The sequence below is a fragment of the Cygnus atratus genome, chromosome 9 (genome assembly GCF_013377495.2).
Source record: "Cygnus atratus isolate AKBS03 ecotype Queensland, Australia chromosome 9, CAtr_DNAZoo_HiC_assembly, whole genome shotgun sequence".
In the NCBI taxonomy this organism is placed as follows: domain Eukaryota; kingdom Metazoa; phylum Chordata; class Aves; order Anseriformes; family Anatidae; genus Cygnus; species Cygnus atratus.
In genome coordinates this window covers 9,051,862-9,077,387 of record NC_066370.1, presented here as the reverse complement: position 1 = coordinate 9,077,387, position 25,526 = coordinate 9,051,862, and the positions used below count along the sequence as shown (strand labels likewise).

General features: G+C 36.0%; 1 protein-coding gene across 9 annotated transcripts in view; it reads right to left on the bottom strand.

Moving 5' to 3' along the window:
- WDR33 (WD repeat domain 33) overlaps positions 1-25,526 on the bottom strand; it is a 68,254-nt gene that overhangs the window by 26,560 nt on the left and 16,168 nt on the right. For 2 of the 9 annotated variants that reach the window (XM_035544526.2, XM_050712477.1), the window contains exons 2-7: positions 23,937-24,161; positions 22,179-22,247; positions 21,634-21,738; positions 20,931-21,026; positions 20,290-20,441; positions 18,430-18,527 (exon numbers count right to left, since the gene is read on the bottom strand). In XM_035544526.2, coding sequence (XP_035400419.1) covers positions 18,430-18,527; positions 20,290-20,441; positions 20,931-21,026; positions 21,634-21,738; positions 22,179-22,247; positions 23,937-24,140 — 724 coding nt within the window. In that variant the 5' untranslated portion in view covers positions 24,141-24,161. The other 7 variants (XM_035544533.2, XM_035544535.2, XM_050712478.1 and 4 more) reach the window with 7 other exon arrangements.

Sequence of the window (25,526 nt, the reverse complement as noted above, 5' to 3'; positions counted from 1 at the left end):
TATAAAAAAAAAAGGGGGGGGGGGGAAATGTACTAAAAACTGATGCCCAGTAAGTGAGGTAAATTTAAAATGCACTGATCCAACAGTAGCTGCAGTGGTGGGTTTTTTTTTGTTGTTGTTTTGTTTATTTCTTTTTAAATGCATACTTAAGACGCTTGCTCATCACTTAATTATTAAGAATGTTTACCCACTTGCTGCCATCAAGGTGTCAAAATCCCCAGCGTTTCCACCTGCTCGTCAGGCCTTTGCCTGTTACACCTAACCTGTGTTAAACACACCACTAAGGAAAGTCTGAGATTTTTAGCAGAAGTAACACAAAGAAGGAACGCCAAAAAAACAGCATTGATTTAGACAAAATTGTAAGTTAACTTGAAGCTATCATATAAATTTTTTTTGCATCCTAAAATTCATCATGGCAATTTAGCAAAAGTAGGGGAAAAGAAGGAAATTAGGGCACACTGCAGAATTTAGTACCAGCTGGCCTCAAGCTCTGGACTCTGATTGCAATTTCAGTCAAGGACATAAGCAGTAGAGATGGAATACTTAGTTCCAAACTCAGGGAAGAGAAATGTATTTCCACAAAAGCTAACAGTAACCATCAATAATCATTTTCAGTACTTCTTTTCTTTAGCATCCTGTTAGTTCTTTAAAAGTCTGCTGGCAATTACGGCCACCACAAGAGAAAAGCAGAGTCCAAATACCTAGTTTAGAGGCTAATCCAAGTTTCAAACCATTGTTATGACCACATGAGCAGACAACATTCTTAGCAAGCTGCTAACACCTAGGAAAAATTTCGGTGGACCACAGCTAAAGAGGTGGTGAGAAGTTTTTTATCTAACTTCATACACCCTTGCTCCCAAACGAACACAGAATCCTTTAATAAAAATGTCCTACCCAGAAGGACTACCAAGATCTTTCAGTTAACTTGATCTTCCTTGACTGAAAGAGTAAATTTCAACGTCATTTGTGGTTAGGACTAAAGGGCAAGTTCCTACTTTAAATCCCATTGAGAGAAGAGATACTACCAACTCTCTCCTCTACTAGAAAGATTACTTTTAGAGACAGCGATGGTCACCTGGGCAGTCACAGAAGAGGAATGCTTGTTCAGGTAGCTTTTCACTTTAAGGAACAGCATATATACACAAACCTTTTTTTCTTGCCAACAAAAAAAAAACCAACAGGCAAGCTACTTTTGATAGCCACTTTACTAATATAGAACATCCCGTAAGTATGGGACCTTCATAATTTTATGCAAAGAAATAATGATTTTAGGTAAAAAGAAGTTAGGGAAAGTATCTTCTTTGGTTCTAGGACAAATACCCCATGAGCAACTGCTCTCAATAATAAGTGAACAGCTGACCCAGGGGTAAGGTGGGGGGACAACAAAAGGACGGTCAAATTTGGTGTAGTCTCTAGGAAAGGATTTACTGGTTTCAGCCAGAAATCCAGGCAATTAGCAAGTACAAGAGATTCAAGAAGGGACACACAGAGATCATTTAAACTGCTCTTTGCACTCTACACTACCACCAAGACTGAGCAAAGTAGGAAGCAGCAGGTCTACTGAAGTAAACTGGCGGCAGAAAGCATTGCACGTGACATTGGCCTGAGTTAAAAGCACTATTCTTTCTATACAGAAAAAAAGCTGAACAGATTGGAGAATTCTCATCTCAAGGGCAAGGGACCAATTTTCAAACAACAAAAAAATGAAAGGGCTGTAAATTATGAACAGCGACAAACACTCAAAATGAGTAGTGTACCAGCAACAAAAATTAGAAAAAAATGGCATGTAATATACAGTGACTTACAAACATGTCCGATGCGTTACTGATCTTGGGGCTAACGAAGAGAAACAAGGAAAGTAACATGGAAAATAAACATTTTCAGTGCAAAAATGTAATTAAAATGCTGGAGCAAAATGATTTGAATAGCGTTGCAGAAACTTGATAGAGCTAATAGCTTCCACTGAAATTCCAAGCAGCAAAGAAAAAGCTGAGCTCACAAGAGACAGAAACAAAGAATGTTTCATCATTGTCTTGCTTCGATTTTCTGCACTATCGATGCCCTTACTTCCTCTTATTTTCCTGAGCTTTCCTATATCACCACTACGTCTGTGGACTCAGTTCTCTTTCCAGTCCCCTATTAGTTTTGAAATATTTTGCAAAAATCTTTTCCTCTTTCAGATTTAAAAATTATACTGAAGTCCCTGTTTAAGCAGGGGAACCCAAAACTTACTTATCTTCTAAAAAGAGGTCCCCTAATTAAGCAACTGCTGTGTAGAGAGTGTGGCTGTATAAATATAAATGAAGCTCTATAAAACACCATGCACACCCATGTACCACTTTAAATTCCACAAGCACATGAATGGATCAAACAGTAAAACTCTTTGCGTGTAATGGTGCTGAAAACTTACCAGGGATTTTGCACAATAAAACCTAACAAAGAAAGGGAGAGATGTCAACAGGAAGAAACGGGATAAAACGATCCAAAGAGTACTTAAATAATTCTGCTACATAAAAATCAGGAGAAAAAAAATGGAGAACATAAAAGACCACACAGGTGGTTATAAGACAGAAAGGCCAAGGGGACCTATCAACAATTTAAATAGGGTTGCAAACAGCATTGAAAACAATTGGTGGAAAATGCTGTTTTCAGCTCCATTTACTGACATCAGAAGCAATGTGAACAAAATCAGCAGGATTTGATCTTAAGTGCAGGGAAAAAAAAAAACAAAAGCTTTTCTTCATGTAAAAAACCCACAGGTGTGAAACAGATTGCCTATGATATCATATTAAGAGACTGTTCTTTCAAGATTGGAATAGAGGATACAGCAATTAAACAAGCCCTACCACACCATATTAAATACAGATGGATTCGATGCTTCTTTGAATCCTACGTTTCTTGAAACGACTACAGGTTAGATTTTATTTTTTAAACTATTTTTTTTTCAAAGAAGTAACAATAAAAAAGACGTTTGTTTTGCAACCAGCATTAAGTGTGTTGTTTCCCTCTGTAATGCAGTCTGTGACTGAATCTCTATTTGAATCTAGAGGGGCATGCACACGGTAGCATGTTATAAAGCTCCAAAACAAGCATAGGAAGAATGATGTGGAGGTTTGCAGGAAAGTATCATAAAAACATAAAAATTACATATATATAATAAGTGGATATTCTTATGAATTAAGCAGAAAAGCCTTCAATTCAAAAGCCACATCTACAGCTGGGGCAAATAACTCAAGATGTTATTGTATGCTCCTCCATGTAAGCACCAGAAACACTGTCTTGATCTTTTTTTTTTTCTTTAAAAAAAAAAAGGCAGGGAAGAAATTAAATAATTATACAAAATATGCAAAGCCAAATGATGTGGACAAAAAGAAGAATCCAGGATAAAGAATGTCCATTTATTTTAAAGTGCATGCATAGGAGAAAAGGAACAGATTATCTCATCAATGCTGAGGAAAAAAGAAAACTTTTTTTTTTCTGAAACATTCATCTTGCCTGCAGATTTTTAACTCAGTCGTCTTTGTTACAAGAATAGGACAGAAGCAATCTTATTAGTACTAGAGATTTTTATTATTCCTATTCTGGAAATAAAAGTTGAAAATATAAACAAGTTATCTGTGGGACATGATTATTTTTGTTTTTAGAGCACCATGTTATACGAAAACACTACCACAAAAGGTATCTGCTAGACCTCAACCACGCAAAAGCCAACAACAGATGTGTAAAAAAAAAAAAAAAAAAAAAAGTGGGCTCAAACCACCAAAAGAAAATGCCAAGTAGATAATCAGTTTCAAATAAAAGGCTAAACATAACAAGTGCTTACTGCATGGATGTGATTCAGAAAGAAGTTCTTTCCTAAGGAATCTAAGTTAGTCTCAATGTTTTTTGTAGCAGTTTTTGAAGTTGTTTTCTTTTTTTAATCTTACATGAAGAAATGAGAAAGGAAATATAAAATACCTTTCCAGACTCATAAATGTACAAACCAGTCCACATAATAACAATGAACTGGGACCATATATGAAAGTACAGACAGAATCAAAGAGGCAGTACTTTTGGAAAAAATGGGACACATCTACAAAATAAAAGAAGGAACAAAGTATGCAGGTTAAGAATATAAATAGTGAGGGAAAAGTCATCACCAGGAAAAGGTTGCTAGCCTGACCCTTGAATGGAACTGATCTGTGCTCTTCAAATAAAAAGCATTTTACAATACTGTCTGTGCTGTGTACAAATACTCAGGCTGCGGAATGGAAAAGTGCAGTAGTTCTCTTTTAGGAACCTGGACTTTAGAAATCTTCTGTAAAATAAAGTTATTGATAGAGTTAGTGACTTTGCAAGAAATAGTTAAGTCTCATCTCCAGTTACACAGATAATTCTCCATACATAGTCCCATTCAAATGCTAACAGAAGTAGAGACCAAAAAAAAAGATCACTTTCATGGAAGACAGCATCATTTTTGTTTTCGAACAGGCTATATTAAAGCATGACATTGATAATGAAGTAACCACTGAGGAAACTGAAAGAGGTATTTTTTGGCAAAATGATGCAAAAAGATGACAGCTCTGCCAAATTCACATTTTGATTTTTAATATATTGGTTAATACAGCAACCCTGTACTTGGGAGCATCAAAGAGCATTTTAACCTTAAAAAGTTAGTTAAAAAAAAAGGAAGCTTTAGCAGGTATAATCCCATGTCAACAGTTTATTTTCAGTGCAAGTTAAAATACAGTTATTGCTTTAATACACAGAATACACCTTCATTAGACTAGCCTCTGGTTTTGGATTACATATTCCCTTGTGAATTATCTGCTGCTAGATGCAGTGTTACAAGTGTCAATGTGTCATGAACATGGTGACTGCGACACAAGCACTACAGTGGAGGAAAAGGCACAGCAGGTTCAGAAATACCTGGCTTTAAGGATAAGTTTCTTCACCTACCGGAGACTGGACTTTAATTATTTGTATGCCTTCAGCAGTATCCTAACCTTCCCAAGACAGCACAACAGTGAGGTTGTTTGTGCCTCTGTGTCAGTGCATCTTTTACACGAGGGAACATGGGGGGCTAAGTTTTTACAGTGAGACACGCGATGCATGACAGATGCATCCTATGGCAAAATAAACAGCAAAAAACATTATTCCTGCTACCGTGTGCAAACAAGTAGACTTTAAATAAAAGCCTTACATACCTCGCATAGTTTTATGAAGAGATTTTTATTCTAAGTGAATGAAAAGAAACTTTTTTTGAGGGACAGATGTCCTACATGATTAATACAATTTACCACCTTCCACTACCAACCAATTTATTCAGACTGGTTGGAACTGGAATTCCATTCACCTGACATCTGATCAGTAGAACACGTTCCTTAAACCAGCAGGATTAGCAGCTGCTACCACACAGATGTCCAATTCACAATAATTGTCACCAGAGAGTATAGACTATAATAAACTGAAAACATTAATTTGCTTTTCACTCCTACGCATGAGTCCTCTTGTCTGCGCAAGGATTGCAAAGAGTAGACGTGGCAGGAAAAATATTCTGATGTTCTTCATGTCTACTAAATTCAACATAAATTTCTAAGATTACTAATAGGGGACTTTCCTAACATTAAACTCCAATAACAACTCCCCATATTGCTCATTTTCAGGTAGGTCTACTAAACTGTTTTTGTTAGATAGTTGTGATGCACACAGCTTTAAGAAATCTTCCTAAGCATTTCTTAAGGAAACCTGCCTAATGCTTACTCCTTACTTGCATTTTGACATCTTGCAAAAAAAAAAATCAAATACAGTAATTTGTTCCGTAACATATTTCATAATAGGCTCAAAATAACTTCTAGTATTTCTGGTAAATAATTTCTATGGAATAAAATATTATTATTAGAACCTTCTTTAAGTTTCAGTGAAGCGCTATGGCTTGCTAGATGCTCCAGTGATGATAGCTGATAGGATGGAGTTCTGCAGACACCAATGCAAGTTCGACCATCATGCAGAACAGAGATTTAATTACCAGTACTTCCATCTAGACTTACTGGGCACAGAGATCATCATGATGAAAATGGAGACTGAAACATACACAGTTAAGTGCTCTTAGGAAGGAAGACTGTATTGAAGAATAACTTGAAGAATTCCTTGATGCAGGAAAAATAAAATGGTAGCTGGAGAGAAGCACACAGCATGTGAAGAAGCCTTTGAGCAAGCAGGATTTTTTTTTGCAGACAGGAAGCAGCAGTTACATATCTACAAAAACGGCAGGACAGCACCTGCTATTTAAAGCCTCTACCGTTCCAATTTTTGTAGTGTGAACACAAATTCTAAGTTTAACATTAGCATTAAAAATTCTGATTACATTTTTATAAGTGCCTGGTTTTAAATCATCAGCAAGTGTAACACATACTACAGAAATGCTTACATAGATGATAGGAATGATATTTTTTCTCCATTTCTTTGGAAGCAAATAATATTCCTGGTAAGTTTTGAATGGTGTGAAAGAGAACCTACCTTTGCCCAGAGATCTCCAGACTACAACTGTGGAGCATAACTCAATTTAACATAGTAAAAAAGGTGTCTGAGCAAATTTAGCTTTTTATTTTCCTAGTCTCGATACCACATGCTTATTTTCAAGTCTCTGGAGAACAGGGACTTCCCAATGGAGAAAGTGATCTACAGAAATGCACATTCATTGACATTATTGGTATTCCTAACCACTAGAATAGGAAATAGCAAACTAATAATGATTATGGGTCTATATGCATTGACAGAAAGAACACCTTATACATTCACCTTAAGTAGGTGCAGTTCCTGCTAGCGAAGCAAGATGTAACTGTTGCAGTGAGAGTTTAAGACCACAGAGTGAGATCTGATGAAAAAAGGCAACACCTGATGATTACAAGCTATGTCAGCTGACCTAAAATGAAGCAAGCTAGAGTCCTTAGGGCAGGTGTGGATTTTTTTTTTTTCATTTTTACTTTAATCTTTTTTTCTAACTAAGCCAGCTGGTCTAATTTAAAGTATTATTTCTGCCTATGCATCCTGTATGAATAAGACAAAAAGGTAGGCCTAAAGAAAAAGGCAGGATTCTTATTGACCAGGCACAAACAGCCAGCAGTAACACACTGCAACATACCGAACAGCAGACCGTGTCAATCTTCAGAAAATAGAATCATCACATACTATGCTGTATACAAATGCGTCTGGTAGCTGCCCATGAATTATCTCATGTGCAACTGTTTGTCAGTAATTACAATTCAGAAGGAAGAATTACATCTACAGATTTTGATGTGCTTATTCCTTTCTAAAAACATCTTTACTAACCCATAAGGATTCTCACACTTTCTCCACATGGCACTTCAAATTCAGTTTCTTTGAATTCGTGTTATTCCTTCAGAAGCGTGGAATTTTTGAGAGAAAAATGGAAACACCAGAGTAAATATAGTTTGAACTTTTCAAGTGCTTGAAATAGCATATTTCAAGACAAAGTAACTTCTGATTTCCTATTTAAGATTATTTACAGTCTCAAAGTTCTAATATTTTACAGTCTTTGTTAATATGCCTAAACGTGAAAATTAAATATTTTGTCTTAGAGATAAAGGACAGTCAGGACTTGGGATAGTGTACTAAATTGGTCATGACCATCCTTACGTTGTTGCTCGAGAGAAAAAAATATATTTAACACCCATTTCACCTATTCAAAAAGAATGATGTTTACAAACATAAGAGGTCTACTTATAGCTCCTCTGCAGAACTTAGAAAGATGCTCTAGAGAAACATACGTTCAAGAACAGTAATAACAAAGTAGATTGGCAAAACGATGCTCATTCAGTTTAAAGAGTAAAGCAGTATCTAATTTCTTTTTTGAAAGCAGTCTATTTTACCTTTGCACATATTTTGAGGCTTTACAACACTGTATACACAATATATTTCAGGACTAGATAATTTGGACACAAACAAGGAAGCAGAAAACTAATATTAAAATACAAAGTGTGCTGCTGGGTAATATTATAAAGGCTAGATCTTTATAGATACCGACTGAAATCAGGTATGTATACAGTACAATGAAGTAAAATTAAAAATTAAATCATTAGGATTTTTTGTTCCTTTCTTTCCCTCTGTTTTGCCAGATGGAATTCAGTATCATAAGATCAGAGTATAAGTCAGGTTGGAAGGAACCTCAGAGTTCTCTAGTTCAACCTCCTGCTCAAAGCTATAAGGTCAGAAGAGGTTGCTCACGGTTTTATCCAGTTTCATCTCGAAAGCCTCTAAAGACAGAGACAGCACAGTACCTAAAATTCTGCTAAGCTCTCATTACACCAGTAAAAGAATAGTAAAAAACGTGAAAAATCTCCCAAGTAAACATGGGATTTTAAATGTGCTTTCCACTGGACTGGAGGAGGAGATATGTTGTGTGTGTGTATATACATTTTAAGAACTATTAACTTATCCATAATACTTATTTTTATAGTGGCAACATACCTGGAACATCAAATGAGTTTCAACTCAAACTTTAGACTTGTATTTAAATGGTAAATTACTTACCTGTGAATACCAATTATACATCAAGCTGTGCTATGTATCTCTAAATATAAAAGAATTGTGGAAATTCTCTTTTCAAAAGAAAATGTTTTACTTTCATATGAAATTGGAATTGGAAATGAATTTTCCAATTCATATTGAATTGGAAAAAAAAATCAGCTTTTGATGAAAAATAGCTCTCAACAAAAATTAAGCCTTGTGTTAAACCAGGATGAATGAAAAAGTCTTGCTATGTAAATTCTCAACCTGAGAAGAGTAAATACTTATCAAAGCCATGCCTTCCTTAAATCTTGAGGCACACAGAAAAATAAACCAGAATAGGATCGCCTTTGAGAGGACAGAAAGTCAGCTATAAAGAGAATTTCAAATGTAGTTTTTTTTAATAAATATTTACACTTGATTTTCCCTAACATTGTCTAGAAATTACTATTAATAACAACAGAATCTACATCCTGAGCTACATTTTTCCCCCAATTCATCTTATGTTCTGAGGACTAGAACAGTTATAGTTAAGCTAGTTTATTGAGCATTATGACTTTGTGTTTACAGGAAGTTTTTTTTAAAGTGATGAAAGTTTAAAAAGTAAGATTTTAATGCAACATCAGATGTTCTCTCTCCATCATTCTAAACAAAAAGGCAAGGAAAATCCTTATTCCACACGTGGTAGATAGAAAACGTGCATCCGACATCACATACCAGAAAGCAGGGGTTTACTTTTTTACTAAAGCATACTTTTCCCAATTTTAAGAAGGCAAGGGAACACATCCCTCAGCTTTTCTGAATGCAAATAAGTTTACTTTGAGATTTTGGGAACATGGTAGGAGCATCTTGTTCATATTCCAGTCCCCTGTTACTGATAACTTCCAGTTTCTCAGGTCAGGCTCATATTTAAATAGTAATCATACGCTCCTTTTCAAAGCTTATTTTGGTGAGCAAAAAGGTACATACTATGAGTGTCAAATGAATGGTCAAAACAGATTATTATACAACGTTTACGAAGAATTACTTAAATATAACCTTGTATCTTCCAAGACAATACATGCAACCACTTCCTTATGTGGCTGCAGCTATTTTCTGGAATAGCTCTACCTACCTACCTACATATATTCACTAAAATTAATTTATATACAATATGACAAGCATTAAGAAGATACATTTTAAAGAAAAATACAACTAACCTGTGTTTTGGTAGTATCACACATAAACCAGAACTTGAAGGACTAAATATTGTATGAAAATATCATCCAGCAGAACTAGAAGTATCAGATGCTTTCATCAAGATAATAATTCCAAATAGTAAGCTAAACTCTCTGGAACTGATGAAGTGTTAATCTGTAAAATTTATCATATAAGAAAATATTTTTTAAAGTTGTAACTTTCTCCTATACGGCTGAATTGCTCATCCTTAAGACTGTGCTTCTTTGGAAGCTGACACTTAACGGCCCAAGCATTTAACTTACAGACAAAAAAAGTGCAAAAATACTTTCCTCTATCAAATTTGAATTTATAAAATTTCTGTCAGTTACTTTACCTGCAATACACATGCGCACACACACTTTCAGCAGTAGAAATGAAAATATTTTCCCCTCAAAACTGTTTTCTTTTCATTAAAAAATCCTTATCTGGAAGTAGCAAAATTAAATAACAGTTTGGATTTTCAATGTAAAATGAATTTGTCACTTGGAACGTTCTGGCATTCTGCTTTGAAAAGAAATGTTGATTATGTTTGCATGCTTAATCTAACCAACCACTTTTTGCAGAACTATGCAGCACGTGTGTGCTTTGCATATGTAGCAAATGAAGCCATCCAAAGCAGGCCTTCAGTCTAGTAATATTAGATATTTTAGTTTTAAAGCTGTTAGATCAACAAAACTTTAAAAAAAATGAGAACCCACACCACTTCTTAGGGAGTGATAAAAACCTTGAGTTTTGAATCAACCCATACTGAGAGCTTTATCTCTTTACAGCTAGGAGCCCATGGCATCATTCGCTAGAACAGCGCTCCAAACTCATCGCCAAAATGAGTACAGAATGTGTTCCTAACTGCACTCACACTCGAGTCTCTCAAAGTCATGACACAGAACATAAAATTTTAAAGATATTAGTGAAAAAAGTATGTGTATGTGCACTTTTCACCCCCCTCCCACCCCCTCCTTTTTTTTTTTTTTTTTTTTTTCCCACTTCAGGATTCTTATTAGTCCCTTTCTCCTGGTCTGCTCCATAATCCCGTTTCAGCATGCACCCCAATTTCAGCTTTGGCTCTGTGTCTTCCTACAAATGCAACGCGACGAGCAGAACTGTGTGTTTTTTTTTCATGAGAACATAAGGTCAGGCAAGTATGAAAGAAAAAATAGAACCACCGTGTTTTAGGGAAAACATTTCCAAGCTTTCCCCCTATCTTCCTGTGCCTGGCTGTCCTTACGAACACGTAATGTTAAGTATCATAACTACAATATTATTCATATAATAAAATTTGAACTCTGTCACTACTAAAGTCAGAATATCACTCAGAGATTAATATACCAAGTAATTTAAGCATGCAATTAAAATTATGTGAAATAAAATATCAAAAGCTTGGTAAAATCTATGCTTGCCTAGATGCACAAAAGCTTTTGAGTACAGTAACTACAGGATGGTTTAAAAAGTCTGTTTAACCCACACACACAAGAAAAAAAAAAAACAACCAAGAGGCCTGCAAGGAAAGCTTCTATGCACTGATGAGGATTTTCTTTTTTTTGATGACCTCTGATATTTCTTCAGAAATAGCATATTTCTGTAGGAATCTAGTCTAGATTCCATTAAAAAAAAAAAGAAGTGCCTGATTTTGAGTACATATCCACATAAGATTTTATCAGAAGACGAGTTACAACACTTTTGTAAGAGTAACTCCAGACCATTTTGTTTCTGCTGAGAACCTTTAATATGACAATTACTAGTGAGTAGCTATAAGGAAGCTACCATTCTTAATTGCATACAGCCTACATTCTGTTCAACAATTACACTTGCACAGAGAAAGCAAAAATGTTTTTATCTTAGCATCAGTATTTAAATGCCTACGTAGTTTGGGATTTTTTTCATTAATATAAATGAAATCTGATTAAAGTGTTGCTTTTCCTCTCAAAAACAATAAGCAGAACATTAGGATAAAACACACCTGCATCAATGGTTCTCACCGTTGATGAGATCCTGAACACTATGCAGAGTGTTGCGACATATCATATTAGTTTTGAACATGGTCACAACAGGTAACAGTGAAGTTCTCACCACTGAAGTATTTATACTAACAAGCTGCATGAACGTTTTCACCTAGTCCAGTATTCACCTACCCTCTGTAATTATCAAACACACAAAAGGAAGTAGCTGCAAGAAACCCTACTGATGCAATTACATAACTTCTTTTACGAGCATCTGTTATCTCAACAGTGCTAAGACTTGGCTGTCCTGTGAAACATTAGGGTTTTCCAACATTCCCTCCAAGCTTAACAGAATAGATTAGCAAATATAACCTTCTTCTAGTGTGTAATCTGCCCTTGGACTCAATGTGACAGATTATGCAACTTTCAACTTCAGGATATTTACCAGGAGGAAAAAAATCATTTCAAAGATGAATCCAAAATAATCTCGTTCCCATACAGTGCCTCTTCATTCTTGTATTATGAAAATGTTGACAGAAGTGTCTGCTAGCTTTTTTTTTAAAGCATGGTGCTGCGGTTTATCTTTCATGATTTCTAATATATCAATTGAGAATCCTTTATATTGCTAGTTCATGAATTATTATTTTTTTGGTAACTCAACACTAGATTCTAGATGAAAATCAGAACTATAAGACTTAGAATGTTGTACTTAAACCATAACATGATTCAGAACAGAACTGTAACAAAGACCAAAACCTTACAGGCTTGTCAGAGACAGAAAGCCCCAAGAGCAGTCTTTGATATTCTCACTTCCCCTGGCGCTGCTTTAGGATCAGAGCAAAAGCATTACGAAGCTACCCGCTAACCACCACCTTTTAGTCATAGAAACCAAGGAACTCAAGTGTAGTTGATCAAATCAAAGGATTTTGTTCAAACCAGAACACTTTTCAAATAGAAACCCAAGAGAAGCCAACATAGCAGGAAGTTTCTCAACTCCCAGAGAGACATATTTATGTTCAATACAAGCAGAACTCGGTATTTTAATAAAATCTCCTATAGAGAAAACCAAGATGCTGTAGCATTGAAAGGCGCATTCAGCCGTAAGACTGAGTTATGAGGTGACATGAACATATTTTAATAGCTTCATGCCAGAAGAGGTTTGATTCTTCCCATCGACCACGTGGACTATACCCACCATCCTAACAAGCATCAGAATGATTGATACAGTTTATGAACTCAAGGAAGTATCTTTATTCACATTCCAAATCCCTAGTGTTACTTAACTCTGGGAAAAGAGTAAAGAAAAGACACTAGGAAAATACATTTTGCTTGATGACTTCCACTGATGAAGCTGGAAATTGTGTACAGTATTTCTAACTCAATCTCACAAAGGCAACTGAGAGGTTTCCTAATTAAATTAAAAAGTGAATGGTAGCAGACAACTGAGACTGGGTCAAGAACCTTGCACAACTCCAAAAAAGAAGCATCAGGGCTGGCACTACACATACAGCAGAACAGAAGCGCCCAAATATGTCAGATGGAGCAAAAATCACCTGAACACTGTGAAGAGGAGAAGAGACCCTCACATCACAGAGTCATTATTAACATCCTACTGAGATCCCTAACATTATTTGTGTCTAGAACACATGAGAAGTTTGATGCACAGCTGTTTGGAGTGTAACTGTACCTCAACAGACTTAGCTGCAACCTAGTCCCCACCCTCATCCCATCCCAAAATTTGCTTTGGCAATGAAGACTCACAAAGATCAAAGACCTGAAGTGTAACTGGCATTCTAAAGCCCAACAACAAAGAAGAGTTTTAACTGATTCTATACTCACATTTCAAATACCTTTTTTTTTGTTTAAGTTCAAAAATTCAAGGACTTGCCTTCTCTACACAGCATCAGCATAAATGCATTTCTTGAATTTGCTGGGTTTTCTATCCCTACAAATGTAACATAAACAGAAGAAAAACCTCATATAGAAGAGAGGGAAAAAGAAATCTCGATACTGCTATTTCCATCTTTTCTTTTACATCATCCAATATAGAGTTCTATCACATTCCAAGAAAAGGTAACAATTTGAGGCTACACTGCTTCAAAGGCTAAGAGTTAGCTACTAACATGTTTAAAATTGGAGAACTAATATGAAGATATGGTTCTGGTTCTCAGGTTCCTTTCATCTACTGAACACATCTCCAAAATTTAAGTACAAGATTTACCATTTCAATAAGGTAGCAGATAGCAAGAACTATGAAGAGATCCTTCACCTACAGTCAGAAAGTTCAGAGTATACAACCAGTACAAGATACTTAAACAATCAGAGACATTACATGACATTTCATTTGTTTATGAAGACCCAAAAAACAGAGTAGAAGGAAGGAAGAAAAGAAGAAAAAAATTATAGCTGTGGAGATACATTTTGCAGATATTGTGAGCAAACGAGAAATAATATAGTTTACCATAACTGTAGCGATTTCAAGTGTGCACGTACACAATGTGTGTTATTTTGTTGGTAAGGAGGTTTTAGACTGGTATTAAGCCTGAACAAGAAGTTTTTGGCAGAACAATGTTAATGAAGATAAAAGCAAAAAGACTTTCTATAAGAGTAAAGCATGCACTGGTAAGAAGTTATGTACTGTTACAAACCGCAAATTTTAAATCCAGCAAGAACATACAGGAATCATGATTGCTTTTCATTGTTCAAGTTAAATTAAGAAAAATCTTTTGCCTCATCTACTATGTTGGATGGAAGAGAATTTATTCTGTTCTACAGCCAAAAAAACCAGAAAATTTGTCTACAAAACATCTTAAATCCTGGGTCACCATCCTTCAGAGAGCTGGACTCACCTTCTCCTAAAGATCTATTTAAGCCAGAAAACCTTTGAAGCCTGCCTGGGAACATACAGCCAACCTGGACTTCAGAATGAGAACCTTACAGTTCTCCTAAGTACCCATTTCAACTAGATGTTGCGTGTATCAGTGTGAAAGAAAGGAGGAGTGACAATGAAATTGACAACATTGAAAATTGAATTTGTAGCCTCCTAACCAATGGTTTCATGCTGGGAATAATTAAGAAATCATATGTTCACAAATAATCTACCTAAAAAGTTTTCAGGAATACAAAAGCACAGACCCAATACCCAGAGATCCCCCGCCACCTGCCAAATCATTGATAACATTAATTTCTTAATAAACAAAAAGGAACATCAAGCTTTCACTGAATATGTTTTTTCAAAAAAAAAAAAGTTTCAGGTGTAATTAGCACTATTAAAAGCCATTGACACGTAAGTTCACACAGAACTGGGAACTGTTTATATGAGTCCTGGCATTAACTTCACTGCAGTTGCTTAGACTGAAGATCGAACAGTGTTTTGTTATGTGTCATTACAGGAAATGTCCTTCAGAGTCACAGACTATTGACATGAAAACAACATACTGATATTCCATTGACTGCTTCATATGCCTTCGTATTTTTTTTTTAAATTCTTTTCAACAAGTTAGATTCCAACCAGTGCTTTTTAGCAAGTACACCAAATATACTTGTTACCATCATTTTAAAATAACATTACAGAAATTAACATAGACAGAAGCTACTGGTGCAGAATTAGAACAAAAGCTTTGCTTCAAGAGAAAAGACACACCACAATTGGTTTGAGGAGAAGCAAGAAGATAAATGACTTTGACATGATGCCATTGCCCCCATCTTCAAACTCTTGCAAGATAATTCACTTTACGATGACTGACTTAAGGATGGTTCCCCAAAGAATAGAAGATTTTTATCCTATTTACTTCTTCACGTTATTAAAAAGTGGCTTGCTTGATTTGCACATACTCCTAACAAAACAGAAAACCCCCATACAGAAAGCCATGATGGTAGAAACAGCAGGAAAGCAACATAAATCAGTGAAAAGCTCGGCAGCAAAGGGTCTCTTAGGAAGGTTAAAGAAAAAGGATCCAGAACTTCTGGTGTTATGTATGAAGACCAAAACAGGGTGCACTGTTTATTTTCATTTTGACCAAAAAGGAAGCTGGACAGGTAAAACGTTCTGCCTCATGCAGAAAATGTCTTTAATGAATGATTTAGCTCATATGTATTATTTATTAGCTCGTAAGTAGCTTTTAGCTATGCTGTGTAGCCTACTGCAGACAGCTGAAAGAACTCCAGCAAAACCTTTAAAACAAGAAGTCCCACATAATTTACCACTTCCAATTTGTTTGCTCAGCCCTTAGAAGTTATGACTAGAATTGCTCATTTAGACCACTTTTGAGTAAAGGGAACCATTTCATTCAATAATGGAAATAAATTGTATCAGTTGATTCCACTGCAAACAGAAGTGTCTATAATAAGTCCACAGAACATTTTCCTTTCTATACCAAAGCTTATCCCACTACCTTTAAAATTCTTTGTAGAATTGCTTTAAAAGCATTCTCTAACATTAAAGTTCTTAAGTCTGCTTTTTTAAACTACATTCCTTAATTGGTTACTAAGAAATACAGAAGTACAAATAACGATATATTTGTTTTATCCCTGAGTGATACATTTTCTTCTTTTGAATAAATGTGACTGCAAATTGACAATTTCATTTGAATTTGTAATTGAGTGAGATAACCTGAAGAGTACTATAACATACTAAGTGAAGTTTTTTATCTGAACTATACTGTAGTATCACTTAAACTTCATAGCATCAATATTAACCAGAACAGATGAAACATGGTTTGTGAAGGTAATAAAAACCATTTATCAGGGTATTTGATATAAAAGATTTTTGTACATAATGAAGTATTGTGAAGCTCCACCAGAATTTTAATTTGCAGATCACTGTAACTTTGGAAGGGCAATTACAAAATAATTCAGATTTTTAAGGCTGTACTAAGCGAAGTATTACCTAAAGGCAAAATGCATGAGGAGAAGCAAAAAGCTGAAGATCAGTTTCTGAAAGCCATACACACTAGACTCCAAATAATTAATGAAAGTCTGTATTTTCCACCAAGGAAGCTATTTAAGTGTTTCCCATACAGCTCTCTCAAATATGTCTTCTGATCACTTAAATAGTGCTAGGGAATAAAGCCAAAACTAAACTAAACTTGTATGTTTTACAGAAACATTCCCCCCACACTCCCCAAACACCCAGTGTATGCATTTCTATGTTGTTTCTTTTTTTTGGTTGGTTGGTGGTGTTTTTTTTGTTTTGTTTTTGGTGTTTTTACTTGGCAGACCTTGCTTATCTAGCAGCAGAAACAAAGTAACCTGGCCTGTCTAATTTTATCCAGAGATGTGAAGTTTTGAAAATATTTCCAACTTACATAACAAAGTATACTGTGGGTACATTGCACAAGTAGAAGCAAAGATTTTCTTTAGAGAGCTGTTCTGCCAACTAAAAATTGCAGATTGTGATTATATACAAATTACAAGAAATTAAAGCATAGTTCTATTTAAGATGTGGTCACAGTGTTCAAGTACACAATGTAACAGAAGGAAAGGTAGTGTTAAGTTCTGTTTTCTATGGTGTAAATTAAATGCTTTACTCCTTCCACTTTATGCCGAACATTTTAAGAATGTATGAGAATTTGAGTTTATTGTAACCTTGACAACTGTGTGTGCAGGCAATCCCCATTTCCTCCACACAATTTAGATGAGTAGTTAAGTACAAACCTGGAGGAGGATACAGAACATGTATAGTGCAGAATGACTTCTTTTGTAAAGCATCAAGCAAAACATCCCAATACTGTCTGGGTCCTCCCAGAAAAATGAATCTAAATGATACCACCCAGAAATTCCCTTGTCAGCTCCTGTAAAGAACACGTCTACAGTAATGCCTATACACAGCTTCCAATAGAAAATCATTGTTGCAAGAATGCTGGAGCACAGCATCTTTTCAAGGTGGCGGTGTTTGAAAGTAGTGCATTAGTAAAAGAAGAGCTTAAGAGTCAAGAGAAACAGAGTCTATTTCATAAGAGAAAAGAAAAATCCTTAGTTTGGGAAAGCAGTGAACAAGCTCAAACACCCAGAAGCTTAATTCCATGTTTTTATTGCATATCATCTTTGCAGTTTATCTACGTGCCTACAATCCCCAATCTCAAGGCACCCTTTTATATATTCTCTTCCTATATACCTTTGATGTCTTCTGCAAGAAAGGAATAGCTGTCAAAAACTATTTTTGCAATTCAGTAAGACCGCAGCAAGAGAGGGAGCAAGCTCTACACAATCAGCGGAAATGCACCGGAAGTTAGTGTACACAGATGGTGGACTGAAAACTACTGAGCTAGGATCCTTCGCATGTGCTATGCATGATGCGATCAAAACGTAGTTGTTTTCTCTAAGCTCTCCCTCTCTTAAGAACTGAGAAACAGCAACTACCTTGCCTCCAAGTAAATCAGAATGAAAGGCACTCCCATGAAAAGCAGGGAATCCTCAACATGAAAATGTGTGCTCTGAAGGAAAAGCGGTCACAAAGATTCAAGCCTGGAGAAAGGTAAATGTATTGCTGACCTAGAAAAATAATAGGGGTAGAAAAATGTCCTTCTATCCACCTCCATCGTTAAGAGTTTAAGTGGACAGTAAACAAAGTAATGCCATTGTGAACTGCAAGTCTGAGCTTAAGGCACCTACAACAGCAGCCAAACAAAAAATTGTTTGGAGGATTTAAGATAGGGATGTAAAACAAAAATGTAGACAAGCTGATATTTCTGTACTGTGAACACCTAGTTAAAAAAAGGTTTTCCCCCTCCTGAAATACCCCAATCAGTACTTTTGGTACACATACCTCGAAGAATTCTCTCCTCATGGCAACGTAGAAAGTCCCAGATTCTAACAGTGCCGTCGTCAGAGCATGTAGCAAATTTATTATCCGTGGGTGAGAAACTGTTACATGAAGACACACAGCAGGGGAAAGAAGTCAGCATTTAACAGATTATCTATGCTTCTCAGACAGGGCAAAATTATACTGTAAGGTGTTATACACTGAAAGATGCATTTGAACATAGGGACTTTTAAGTGAATACGGTGCCTGCCACTTCATCACAAGACATGAATTTAGCATAGGATTACTATTGCATTGCAGTCCCCGGTCATAGGGGAAATCTGGAATTTATTCTTAGCACCTTCCTACCTATGACTGCATACAGTAGTGCCTTCTCTGCAGGATGAGAAGCAATGTCAATATGACTTGGTAACTGTCACCCTAGATTTTCGTGTTTGGCAATACCAATAGAAAGTGACACTGTGTAGAGGCACGGGAGAACAGTTCTTAGGAAAAAACTCCTCTTCAGCCACAGGTGCTTTGCAGCAGAAAAGCAAAAATAAGGGAAAGGTGGTCATAGGAAAAAGCTAGTCAGAAAAAAATATTACATAAAACAAATACAAAACTTATTGTAAATGGAATTTGGAAAAAAATCCCTTCTATTGCCAACCCCATCAACACCCTGAAAAGATTTCTACAGACATAGAAGAAGCTTCCGGACTGAGCAGTCAACATCACTTGATGGAAGTCACTGGAAAAGCAAGGAGTTATTTAGCCATGTGATTAAGGCCAGAACATCCCCCGCAACTGACAGCACTCACTCCCTTTCTGATACAGTGAAAGTCCATGAGAGAGCCCTCTTGAAATCTTAGGATCTTTATGATCAGGAGAGAGCTTAAAATAGTACAGAAATTGAGTGTATGGCCACAATATAGTCAGACAGTAACTGAATCCAACATAAGCACTTTTCATAACCAAACTAACAGAAAATGCTACACCCTATCAAAGAAAAATGGTGACTTTAGTGGAACGCGTTTTAGTGGCAGTGAACCTTTACCACCAAGGGCCAGCACCTGAACCCGAAGAAACACTGCTTTAGCTTCATTTGGGGTCTGCAGCTTCTCTTCAGGCTTACTTTAAAAACAGTTCTTCTACTTCCATATCTTACTAGAGATTATATGCAGGTTTGCTTTAGAGACATCCTTCATTTACATCTTACTGATAGTATCGCTTTAGATTCCATTTTTTATATGTATAGACATTTGCACATCTGAGGCATCAACACTGAACCAAGAGAATATCCTATAGTCTTCTTTTCAATGGCTTGCTTACAGTTTCAGGCTTGAAGAACCCATTCAGTATTAACATTAGACTTCTGTATGCGGCAGTCTGCGTGGGTATTTAGTATTACTGGAAGTCTTGGCTTCACCAAGCCAAGCAGTTCTTCACTTTATTTAGTGTTTTATTATTTTGTGAGAACTATGCAGGTGTTTTATTTCTGAAGGCTTTATATTTTATTCAGTTACGTTATTAAAGACTGAATTCTTTATTTGGAATGAAATTGTTGTCTTACACAGTGCGTATAAAAAGGAATAACTGATACACATCGTCACCATATAAAAATGAAAAGAATACCAGTGCAAAATGCGGCAGACAAATACATCTCTAACATATTGCAGAGGCCGATACTGGGACAATACTAATTCAGAAAGGTGCCAGCAAAACGGTGAGAATGTGGAAACAAAATAAAATATTGTGTTTATGTGGTGCAGGAAGTTTCCCAGAATCTGACAGAACCCATGCATTTCTTCACCCAGAATACACTTAGAGAACAGTCTAATCATGGCAATAGGTACTACAGAAAATGGTATATTGTGTATAAACCTGGCCTCTCTAATCGCCTCCTTATGTGCCTGGAACATCTTGACGTTGTTCATGTTGGACTGCCAGTATTTCACATATCCCCCATGGTCTGCTGTCAGCATCCACATATCATTGTGTGACCAAGTCATAGCCCTTACAGGGCTGTCGTGAGCCTGTAAATTCAGAAACAAAACATCTAGCAAACTTGTTCAAATACTGTCTGACCCACACAAACATCAAAGTTTTAAAAAGTTCCTACTTAAACAGATGTAACAAAAAAAATGAGAACAGTAACAATCCAGTGAGATTCAATAAATTCTTGCTGGGGGGAAAAACCATTCCCTTATACTGTATACAACTGCCCTCTAAATAAAGAATATATACACTTTGTTTCCAAATTGTGTTGTTTTAGTATAAGTAGTGAGTCCCTGAGAACAGTTAGTAAAGCATATGCAAATGGAATGAGAAGCATTAAGTGAATTGCCTATAGCCACAGTCTGACATAGGGTCAGAGCAAAATAAAAAAATAAAAAAACACCCTGAGGCTCCCATTACCACACTTAGACCACTGGCCCACGATGAGGAGCAGGTGAAAACTTTTTCCCCAAAACACGCTTCGGGACCTCAAGGAAATGCACAGAGATCTTGATAGATGAATTTACCTGTAATATTGTTTCAAAATTGAAAGTCAGTCCATTCCACAATGTGAACTCTCCACTAGATGCACCAGTAACCAAGCGTCTCCCCTCAGGAGTCCACTGCAAAAGAAAGATTTAACTGTGCAAACGTAGCATTTCTTCACAATCCTCTAAATAAATCTTAAGCTTCTTTCAGGGAATTTCAGAACTAGTATTTATTAAGTGATTGGCTAGTGAATGCAAAATAGACAAAAAAGCAGAAGCCAGAGAGTTTTTGACTTTTGTAACAAGAGAACAAAGCTAGCCCGCTGTAGAAGCAACAACAACAATTTAACCAAAGAGAAGAAACAGTTTATTGGCACCAACACACTCCTAGCAGATGATACTAAACAATACTGCTGACATAACAGACAAGTTGTTAAAAGATGCTACAAGAGTCAAGGTACACAAAGACCTGCTTTTTATCTGATCATTAGCCCCCAAAACAATCCGAAAAAGTTTAAATGCACCCTGAACTCTGAAAGAAGTACTTTGTACTTAGTCCTTACCATTTAATTTCCTAAAATCCTCCACAAAAAGACTAGAAGTAGTAGTCAACCACATATCCCATGTTAGTTTTATTTGAAAATGCTTTAACTGATCTGATCCTTTGTTTCTCTCTGCAGTTAAGAATATCAAGACTCTAAAATAAGACAATACAACTAAGTAAATCCAACACTATACTCACCCTGACAACAAATACTGGGCATTTTACTTTATTAGTAGATGTCCGAACAAATTTTGTTGTTACAGCATTCATAGGGTTGTTCAGCATTCCTATGGGAGGGACCAACTACAAAAAGAAAAAGAGATTTAGAAGTGACACTTCTAACTAGAAGGAAAGCATGCATTCTCAACACCCATTTCTAGAAAAGCAAGTTTTTCATTTGCAGGAATATTATCAGGAGTAAGTCCGTGGAAGCAGACTGTATGAAGCACAAGTCTGTATGATTTACCATTTCTAACACGCAAAACCAGCATCTTCAAGAGCAATGTACTAAGCTCATTATATTATAAGAGTTTATTTTCATAAACTAAAAGCCTACCCAATTGCAGTTTCTCATGGACAGATTTCAACAGAACAAAAAAACATAGGGAGAAGACTCCCTTCATATATTTGAGACCTCTTGTGGACAGAAAGATAATCTCAGCTGACAGGCAGACTTGCTCTGATTTTCTGGACCAATTTTATCTACAGAACATCATCAGTTTCAGAAGAAAGATTTTACTTACGTCATTATAATATCCTGCATCAGGCTGGATTGCTCGCATATCTCGCTGGTCTCTCTGCCATACTCTATTCTGGAAAGAAGAAAACAACTCCTAGTTCATATCACCACTGCTTCATTGTTAAACAACAGAAAATAATGTGTTGACAGCCTGGTTGGCAAATCCCAAAGCACTGTGAATTAAGCATCAATTAAAGATAACATTGTATTGAAATGCATAAAACTTAGAAGACCCAGTGATAAAAATACCTTGGGTGTGTTAAATTTGACATGCCAAACACCAACTTTAAAAAGTACTTTACATAGAGTCATTAAAGTTGGAAAAGACCTCCAAGACCATCTGGTCCAACCATCACCCTACTACCAATGTCACCCACTAAACCACATCTCCAAGCACCAAGTCCAACCTTTTCTCAAACACCCCCAGGAACAATGACGCCACCACCTTCCTGGGCAACCCGTTCCAATGCCTGACTACTCTTTCTGAGAAGAAATGTCTCAGAAATTCCAACCTAAACCTCCCCTGAAATAGAAATGAAAAATTTTGGCTTCATATTACCAACTTGCATGTGTACATATTAGAAACATAAGCTAGAACATTAGTTAAAACATTTCTAGCATACACTACTACAGTTTGCCAGAATTTCTTAAGCCAAGAAGGAATTACATATAAACTGTTATTCACTTTTTTGTGGGACCACATCAAATCATCTTAGTGTTAGAAATGGTGACTGAAGTGGAATTTTGGTATATCCCAAGCACTCAAAACAAATTTTTTTCCCCTTCTCTCATTTATGTATTTAATAAACAGGGGAACAAGGTAGCTTATTTCTGCCAAAGTGAAAGAGAGGTCCTGAGCTACTACAATTGTTTTTTACAATTTGTCCACTAGAGGTTTTTTTAGGGGGGGGCATTCCTAAAATATTAAGAATGTTTTCATATTTGGTATTTAAACAGATCTTAGACAGTAACTTATAAATTTAAGTAAGAAAAATCTTTGAATTGTTAACATCTACAAACTATAATCATGCACTGGCCACAGCAGACCAAATTCAGTTCATCACACCTTTGCAGTGTTGCTGTTGAGATCTGAACAATTCCTCTATCTGCAGATTTGATTCTTTGTCTTCTGAGCTAATAGTCAGCATTTGTAGAGTACATCTTGACCAAAGAATTTTATTTATGAAGAAATGAATACCACCCCATCAGGAAAGCTAAATAATCACTTTTCACAGAACCATTTCTTCAGAAAATTTCATTAAAGTTGTTCTCTATCTTTTAAGAGTACAGAACAGGATTTTCAGAGACCACAGTTCAAAACAGTGTTATTTAGTAAAATGCAAATATGGTGATCTGGTTTTGGAGGAGAAAGGGAAATGGTTTATTTCCCACTTCAAGAACTTTTTATTTCAAAATAAAAGAATAATTACATTGTTTACACTGAGTTGTGTCCACCAAGTACTCACAACATCACACGAGACATTCATATGCACTCCCAAGTTGTAATTCCAAGACAGACAATGTTAAAATTGATGTTTACAATTTAACTGTAAATTCAGTTGCGTATATGTGCAGTTTTATTACGAATGACCGAAAACGTGTGTTCACCCTATACCAAGTTCACAGGCATTTGTCACTTGGTTTGAAAATGCAGCAGTAGATCTCTCAATATTCCAGATTGCTCTACAGACATCTGGAAGATGGAATTCCACATTTCATGAAGGAAAAATGTTTTTCAAACAAAACCAGAAAATTAACCAACCTCCAAATATTTAATTACAGAGGGATTGTAGTCTATAGTCTTTCGGTTCACAGCTTTTCGCATTCGTTTTCCATCAAAAGTAAGCTGTTGCATTGCTTGCTGCTGTGCAAAATCAGGTCTTTTGTAGAACAACTGCCGAGGCGCCTGGTGCTGGAACCTCGGCATATGGAAAAATCGGGGCGGGGAGCCAATTTCTGTGGCCATGGCTATCTTGTTTCTGAAAGACTGAAAAAAGTGAAATAATATGTTACTCCACAATAATGATAAAACTGCAATATTAGTACCTCCAATAACTTAAGTCTACAAGTATAAATAACGCTTCTACCCAGTAAACAGTACTTCTTGAACAAGTGTTTTTGTTCCTCTGTGTCACAGATCACTCACCTTAAAGTGATCAAGTGATCAACTTATTTTGATCAGGTATTGAGAGGAATTTTGTACTGAAACAGATCACTATAAAGTCTGTTTTATTATTGCTTAACTGTGCAGGAAAAGAATGTCCTCAATAAGAATAATACAGGCAAGAAACAAGCAGCTCCTTCCAAACAAGGTGACACTTCAGATTCAGTATACAACAGGAAACACCACGGTACTTGCCATTTAAACTATTAACAAGGAAAAAGGTTTTAAAGGACTACCCTAAAACCTTACTCTAGGATGCAAAAATAAAATTACATTTCCTTTACATAGCTTATAATAAACACACCACAGATCACTTTCTGCCTTAAGGCACGCTTTCAATTCCATTACTGCAAAATAAATCAATTATGTAATTTTCAAGATTCTTTAAGTGTAACCAAACATCGCCCCTGTGGAGGTTTAACCCAGCCAGCAGCTCAGCACCACGTAGCCATCCACTCGCTCCAACCAACCAATCCCAGGTGGGATGGGGAAAAGAGACAGGGGAAAAAATGTAAAAAAAAAAAATGTGGGTTGAAATAAAGAAGGTTGAATAGGACAGAAAAAGGGTAATAAAAAATAAGAACAAAAATAATGTACAAATCTAGTGATGCAAAATGCCATTGCTCACCACCAGCAGCAATACGGATTTTTTTTTTCTGACAAAGAGAAATTAGCCAAAAAGTAATTTTTAATTCTGTAAAATCTCCAAGTGATACCAAAGCAAGCTCCTCACAGCTGAAAACTACAAAATACACCGTCTTTAATGTAAATACTGACTTCAGATTAAGTACTGACACACGCTGAACCAGTGAAAACTCACACTTAATTTTCAGCTAGCACTCCTCTGTCCCCAAGTTGTAGTTTGGCATGACTTTTAAACCAAAATAAATTGAAGAAAGCAAACAATGCTGAGAAATCTTATTTGCACCAGTGCTAACAAGCTTACACAGAGTCAGCGTGCATTTAATAAAAGGAATGAAAATGGAACTGGTAGAATTCAGAACAAGAAACTGAAATCTGCTTGGACATCCATGAATGTAATTTCCTGTTTAATTAAAGTACTCGGACCCTCAATTTGAGGGAGTTGCAAAGGTATTTCAACCATTGAGCTTACAGCTTTATCTTGCCTTTTTTTATCTCAGTAATTGAAAAATGTTTCAATTTTTTAAACAGCGAAATAAAGTTAAG